Here is an 8,003-nt window from a genome sequence, read left to right as displayed (position 1 = left end):
ACTTCTTTTTCAAACATATTTTTCTCTAAATTTGTTTTTGTTGTGTGTCTAACATACATATTTAGGTACTCCGGGAAATTATTTCAACTTTTATATTTTTTAAAGAATTGTAGTTTTTTTCCATTTTGACAGCTCTACTTTCACTTTCATTTTGCATGTTTTAAAAATGCACATGGTTTTTAATACTTTCAACTCCCGGAGTACCTCGAGAAAGAAATATGTTAGACACAAAATAGTCATAAAAGAAATGAAAAAGAAGCTTGAAATACACTACAAAATAGAATGTGGACAGTCAAAGTACATGTGATACAGAACAAAATGTTCTGATCAAAAAAGTTAAGCCTGTCTTGAAAGTGTCTTCCAATTATTATTCACAGTTTGATATTTATGATAAACCAAGGCTTATGAGGCCCCCTAAAAAATCTAAAACAAAAATTCATCCGAGGGGTGGTTTTAAAAGACTTTATAAGAACCTTAAAGGGAAAACAATGTCCTTCCATTAGTTGATTTCATACGAAAGACATCATCCAGCCATTCTTTAAAAGTCTCATTACTGTTGAAAAGTTGAAAAAGATGTCGCAGTGATATTTTATAAATGGAAAAAAGAATTCACTAATGACGTTTTGTTTACCCTCTAGCCTGCTGGCGGCAAGTGATTCTGCCTTTGCGACCAGTGCAGACCAAAATAAGCCAGCACACCCGTGCTGGATCATGGAAATCACTGTTTGCTAATTTGTTCACAGTTTGCTAATCTGTTAGTAAATATTTAGTTAACATCCCTTTGAATAATAAATGGTATTTCCCAAACTGAATGAAAGACCAGTCCAAATGTACCCCTCAATTCATTAGGACACGCTCTTAGCAAAGTTGGATATAAGTGAGATCGTTTAGTTGCCACGTCGCCAACAAGACTATCTACGTCATATTTTCACCGCGTTTTAAAATATGCAAAACGGTGTACAGATAACTAATGGCGACCTCCATATCACTAGCATGCCCCATTTAATAAATTTGTTGTGTGACCTGCTTTGAACACACTACTCTTTATACTATTTTTGAAGATATATGGTTTGATGGTAGCTTAAGTATAACACATTTTCAATATTGAACGCAAACAAGAAAATCATTATTTTAAGTAAGTATATTTGATCTTGCTTTAAATATTTAATTGAACGATTTTCTAAATTCATCTTTGGATTTCTGAAAATAGATTTTATAATATCAATATGTGTAGTTTTGTTTCAGTCTTTGAACACGAACGTCCTATTGTATGATTTTTAATTATTTAAAGATATAAAATCGACTTTCAGATATCCAAAATAGGCATTAGTTTTGGATATCAATAATTCATTTAATGATATTATACAGTCGAATTTAAGGTATCGTAAGATGGTTTATAGTATTATTAAATGACTCTGTGATATGCATAAATTAATCTAGGATCTGACGAAATACCGAACAAATTGATACAACGGAGCCACATACACATGAAAACATTTCTGCCTCATAATTATTATGTATTTGCCATATTCTTTTTACGGTAACTGAATCAGAAATAAAAGCCCCCCTCCCATGTTCTTTATGCGTATGTCCAAATCCCATTGCACATCTATAAAAGGATAGTTTCAGCAAATTGATCATGTTGACATATTCAGTCTAATAATGGCAAATTTTGTACATCTTATTTTCATTAATCAATGACTGGTCTTGCTCCAGGTTTGCTTGCATAAGGCGTTTTAATTTAGATGTAAATGTTTTGGCATTTACACAGATCGAAGTGTGTTAAAAGTGAAATAAAGGTGCATAAATTTGACAAAAAAGTCATCCTAAGGGGAGCGGTGGTCTAGTGGATAAGGTGTCGGCCGTGCAATCCAGGGGTCGTGGGTTCGAGCCCCACTGGGGTCACGACAATGACTTCTCATATGACACCAGTACTGGTTTTTCCAGGAAGCGGACTCAAAAGCGGTTCCAAGCTTTCATCACAATCGAGCTAAAACAAAATAGTGTAAAATAAAAACAAAAAGCCATCTTAACAAAACATATGTCGTAACAGAAGAAAGGCAAAAAACAACAACAACGAAACTAGTAACATAAATAGTTTTATTGAAAACATAAAAGTACAATAGTTAAGTGACCTTACACAATTAAGGGAAAAAACTAAAGAGCAGAAAGGGTGAGGCAAATACTGTAACAATAACAGATAATCCTTCATTTGCATTAACCCACTTTTCAGTAATATTGTTTCTTCAAGAATGGCCTTTATCAGAAAGTCATTTCTGATCAATAACAAGTACGAAACAAACACATCAACCAGTCAGATCAAAGTCTTACAATATTGTGTTAGTACAACTATATTTCCTTTTCTCATTCTTTCTTAAGTTAAACGGTTAATTCAGAGTTAAATAACCTTGTATCCGTATAGATTTCAAAATTATTGAGCAATACATTTTGTTTCATCCAGTTGGTGTTGTTTTGCGGCCACAATTACAATTATACCAAGTAGTTATAAATCACAACATGTTATTTGTTTTTGTAAATGAAAGGATTGTATGTTTCAACTGATAATCGTCAAATACAATTAGTTCTTCAAATTTGATCTTTAGTGACTAGTGCGTGTAAATACTGCTAAGTCAAATGTATAATATCTTTTAAGCAATGCATTTGAAAGAAAAAGGAAGTACGACGTGATGCAATTGAAGTTTTAGCCGAAAACCTCAAAGGATAGAATACCAACAAGATGACTAAATGTAAAATTCAAAGTTGCTGCTTATCGAACATATGACGTGAAAACCTAAAAAATGGGAGGTGGGAGGGTGCAGCGTAGCGACCGGTCATGTTTTCGTCTTACTAAATATTTCAATCTATAGCCTCTATCCGACTGAAGGTTATCCAACCCATCTTCTAGACACAGTCGTTTAACATTGTTCATGGTAATGAGGCGTAACGTACATGCTGTACTTTTTAGGAATAAAATAAGGATATTTTGAAATTTCTGGTTTGAGATTTGTTGAGAAAGTAGGGTTAATACTCAGGATAAAATTGTTATGTTATTTTGGTGCTGGAAAGTAAAAAAAAATATGTACGAATTGCTGGTCCAATCAGAAACCATAGGTGCTATGTAAGACATCGTTAAAAAAGTGAAATACTTAAAAAAACATCAACAATATAATGCACTCTACTAACATAACTATCCAGGTTAAAACTTTCTGTGTATAATATCATAATTGTGTTTTTGAGTTCATATTTACATACGTACATGTAGGTTTTCATTTTTTATTTCAAAATTCGACAGAGTTGTTAAAATTCAGAATAATGCAATTTTGTCGTACACGTTAAAATGTATGCGTAAACCCGGACTCTGAAATCTTCAACTTGTAGATACACGTGTAACGAGCAACTTGATCAAACTTTTCGGACAAACAGACGCTCATTATGATGTTATATTTTTAAGATACACACATGCGTATTTCAAATGTAACATCCGCCCTCTCAGTAGATTTAAACAGAAAGTGTCACCTTTCGTCTTTACTTAATATTCAACAATATAATCATTTATGATATTCAAAAATCTGCATTTCAAATATATTAGACTATTAGAATCAGACAAGCTTTTCATTGGCCAGGTCTAAGACTGCATAAAGGCACAGCCGATTGGGTGCCAGCGTTCTATGGCTGGTCTCATAGCCTATCTGATTATCCTGGTTTGCAGATCATGAAGATTAACCTGGCTTATTGCTTCTTATCTTCAATTTCATCTAGAAGAAGCAACAAACTGGTTAAAATACAACGTTCAATTCAAGAGTTCATAACATAAGTGTTGAATTTTAGACATTTTGAATAGATATCACATCGATTATTGATTTGAAAAAGAAAATCATATAAAATCATTGATAAAGATTTCACCGCCTAATCCTAAAACCACAAAACACATAAAATGTTTGTTATATAGTAAATGAATGTAAAAAGAAACAACAGTGTACAGTGGTTTACACTGTATCAAAGATTTAAGGGGTTATGTTTTCAATGTGGTACATATAATAATTCATAAACACTAACAAAGATAAAACAAAACAAAAAACAACATTATGTACAAAGTAAGTAGGCTTAATTAAAAAAAAAAAAACGTTCTGTAGATATATCATACAGTTGACTAAAATCTGTAAACAGACAATATGCTCATTGTAACTGCAAGAGTGATGACTGGTACTTTCATTGCGTGCATAGAGCCTGAAAAGATAAAGAAATATAATCGTGTAATAATTAGTATTAAGTAGTACTTGACAATAATATATTGAAATATAGTCATCCTAGATTTAACCCTTAGCCTGCTGGTGGCAAGTGAGTCTGCCTCTGCGACCAGTGCAGACCAAGATCAGCCTGCACATCCATGCAGTCTGATCATGGTCTGCACTGTTCGCTATTCAGTCAGTAAATTTTTAGTAAACACCCCTTCAAATGATAAATGGCACTGCCAAAATTGGAAGATGGACCAGTCCATTATAGAAATTTAGCATGGTAAGGGTTAATATAATAAAGACTGTAAATACTTCGACTAAATTTTTTGTGAACTATAGCCGACATTTTACTGGATGCTTTTAAAACATATATTTATTGGAAGTAATGCAGAGCACATTAACATGGAAACATACGTTGCTTAAGTATATATTGAACGAAATAAATGCAGATTACAGCATTTTACAGAAACTTCCAATGTATAACACTAGAAGTGAAATAAGCTGAAAAGTTCTTAACATTCAACAAGTCTTCTGTTTCAACGCAAAAGGAGTTTTTCTATGTATCAATCAAATGGATGAATTGATATTTCAATAAACTTACTTCCCGATTCTTCTCCAGGGCAAGTTATCTCTTCATTTCCTGTTAGAACTGGTTCCATATCTAAGTAAATATATTTGTGGATAAGTTGTAAATACAGTTAGAAGGTAACAACCGATACAGTCTAGACACATACTGCCTACTAAGCATTTCCTGCATATTGGACAGGTGTTTCTTAATGCGCTCCTATAATAAAATAGTGCTTAAAAGGAAAGCATTTGTTTTACTTTATATCTTCTCACAATTGAGGAATAAGGTATGCAAGAAAAAGGACGCAATCACTTGAATGTGCGGACAGAAATATTTTGCGCCTTCACAGTTATCCTAGAACATGTTATTTTCTATCTGTACTTCCGACCAGTGAAAGATTCTTATAATCTTTAGTAATCACGTTCTTCAGTGATCAGAAACTTTATTTTGTCCCTAAGCCGACTTAGATGTACACATACCTGTAGCCTCATTGATTACAGTAGTCAGAAACTTTATTTCGTCCTCAAGTCGACTTAGATATACACATACCTGTTGCCTCATTGATTACAGTAGTCAGAAACTTCATTTCGTCCCTAAGTCGACTTAGATATACACATGCCTGTAGCCTCACTGATTACAGTAGTCAGAAACTTTATTTCGTTCCTAAGTCGACTTAGATATACACATGCCTGTAGCCTCATTGATTACAGTAGTCAGAAACTTTATTTCGTCCCTAAGTCGACTTAGATATACACATACCTGTAGCCTCATTGTTCACATTTTTGGACAACATATACTTATAAATATAAACATTTGATAAATGTTCTTGTTCATCATTCCCCAAAAATCAAAATCCCAACCAACAAAATAAATCGCCAATAATTTTATCTTGAAAATGTGAGTAAATTCATCTTGAGTGACCCACTACCAATATTGTTTCAAATTGTTTTGAATCGTAAAAAACACTTGACCATCGGTGGGCATGCCCACTTTCCTATATTTTCAATTCTTGCCTTATAAGAAAAATTAGCCCAGCCTCTGATAAGCATGGTTTTGAACGAAACAGAATGATCTGAGGGTTATCTCAATGAACATTTCTGTGAAAATATTTCAAAATCTTGCCGTCGGACCAGCGGATTCTGATAAGATTTTTAAAGCTTCCGCCTTTTGTTGCCGTGGCACCCAGAATTTTGCATGGATTACCTAGATATGAAGGAGTCTTTTCATGTATAACAATAACCGCTTAATCTGTATACCGTATAATCAACCTACTCAATAAATATATTTTTCAAAACTTCAGTTTGCAAGACACATGCACACAACGTTAGCGGTCATTTTTGAATCCGACTATGGTTTGTAAACAATGGGTCAACGAGGTCCACATTATATTTTTCGTATAAAATTAAGGGTCTTTTTACTAATAATTGTTACACAGAATGTGCAATTGTGCCAAGTGTAGGTATAAAACATGTTTCAACAGTAATATACGACCAATTTTGAAGCTTTATTAATAAGTGTTATACGTTTATATGTAAGATAACACCTCTGTTTAATTCACCTGTGAGATTCTCGACCTCGTATGAATCATCAATAAGTATATCGTACGTTTAAATATCACATAACCCGTATTTAAAGGCACTGACCTCCATATTTGGCTAAAAAATTCTTTCTTTTAAACTGAAGTTTGGTCATATTATGAGCTTTAGAATCTGAGTTAGTTTTTGTTTCTAAGATATTTTAAAAATTCCAAATCAAGAAAAAAAGATGACCGCGTCAAGAAGACATTTTTCCATGGTCGTAACCAAAATAAGTGAATTATAGATACTTATATTCGAGGCAGTTTACCTGCCAGTGGGGTAAAGCGTTACGATTTTCATCGTAAAAAGTAGTAAAAACAGCAAATTCTCAAGTGTTTCCGTAACACATAGTTTGTCAGTAGTTATGTATTAAAGACTTCTTAAGAAATACTAGTACAGCATTTATTTCCAGCTATGATCATAATCTAAAACAATATTTTTATGTGTTATTGAACGATCTGGAAGCCAGTCCCTTTAATTTACCTGAGGAATTTTCGACCTCGAATGAAACATCAACAGCATGTATGTCGTACGTTTATATATAATATAACCTCTGTTTAATTTACCTGAGGGATACTCGACCTCGAACGAATCATCAACAGCAAGTATATCAGGACCTCCCGGTACAATGAGAACAGTGCCACACGTAACAAAACTTTTTGTTTGCAACATAATATCATCAATATCAGGAGTAGTGGAAATTAATGCAAACTCAACGCCAATTTTATCTGAGAAAAAAAATTGAAAAATAGATTACTACTTTGATGGTGCTCAAAGACTATAAAAAGAAAACCGAAAAGTTATGGTTGACTATTTTCATATTTAATTACACTACATCGGACATTAAAAGTTTATTACGAAACAAGTTCTAGAACATATATAGGTTTTTGTTTGTGTGTATATGTCTAACTGATGTTTATGAATTAAAAATTAATACTATTTCTCTTATATATAACTCATTGTTATTATTTATTTTCTGTTATAAATAAACATTTTATATAAGTTATGCAAAGCAAAACGGAAAACCAACCATTCTTGTTGAAAACAGTTATGTTGACGCTGCCTCCATTAAAACCAATCATGAAAGGGAGCTGACTTTTGATGCCAGCAACGATAACGTCGGATATATTATCATAATCTAACTCAAACATAAACGTCACTGTAAAATAAAATGAGACATCGTGCTTGAATGTGTAATGGGTTGAAATTGTTAATACATACACTTCTCTAAGATATCACAAAGACGTTTATTGCTAAAGATTTTGAAACTATGTCCCGCTTTGAAAGTTTGTGCAAACGTCTTTATGCCGGGTTAGAAAATATATTTCTTTATACTTATTTACATGTAGTAAAAGAAAAACCAGATACGTCTATGAATAGTACACTTAATTATAAAGTCAGGTAAGTTCTTCAAAGGTAAGGACAGTTTACTATAAACTAGACAGGAACTATTTTCACTCTGAACTGGTTCTAAGGAATGATGTATATAGGGCCATGCAAATGTTAGTTCGCGCCAAACAGTTGTTATTAGTGCAGAAGACGTAGCTAACCAGTCAAACTGTATTCCCTCTTACAAAACAATTCATGTGCACAGGTAGACATGGAGTACAACACACTATACCG

At 33.0% G+C, this 8,003-nt stretch overlaps 1 protein-coding gene across 1 annotated transcript; it reads right to left on the bottom strand.

Moving 5' to 3' along the window:
* Positions 1-2,089: 2,089 nt before the first annotated feature.
* LOC123550260 (uncharacterized) lies at positions 2,090-7,586 on the bottom strand. The gene is made up of 4 exons (XM_053546658.1): positions 7,411-7,586; positions 6,947-7,108; positions 4,837-4,896; positions 2,090-4,227 (listed from the first exon to the last, which is right to left on the bottom strand). Exons 1-4 carry the CDS (start codon positions 7,529-7,531, stop codon positions 4,151-4,153), a joined length of 420 nt encoding a protein of 139 aa, XP_053402633.1. The 5' UTR covers positions 7,532-7,586; the 3' UTR covers positions 2,090-4,150.
* Positions 7,587-8,003: the final 417 nt, after the last annotated feature.

This window comes from Mercenaria mercenaria, chromosome 6, assembly GCF_021730395.1.
Source record: "Mercenaria mercenaria strain notata chromosome 6, MADL_Memer_1, whole genome shotgun sequence".
Taxonomy (NCBI): domain Eukaryota; kingdom Metazoa; phylum Mollusca; class Bivalvia; order Venerida; family Veneridae; genus Mercenaria; species Mercenaria mercenaria.
Note: the sequence above shows the minus strand (reverse complement) of the source record. Positions and strands in the feature narration are given on the sequence as shown.

What these genes read in the sequence shown, in the direction of transcription:
- LOC123550260 (XM_053546658.1), bottom strand. Translation starts at nt 7,531, where the DNA reads ATGTTTGAGTTAGATTATGATAATATATCCGACGTTATCGTTGCTGGC. An exon ending in CGAGGTCGAGTATCCCTCAG is followed by an intron (nt 4,897 to 6,946) that starts GTAAATTAAACA and finishes ATATTTACTTAG; the next exon opens with ATATGGAACCAGTTCTAACA. An exon ending in CCCTGGAGAAGAATCGGGAA is followed by an intron (nt 4,228 to 4,836) that starts GTAAGTTTATTG and finishes TTATCTTTTCAG; the next exon opens with GCTCTATGCACGCAATGAAA.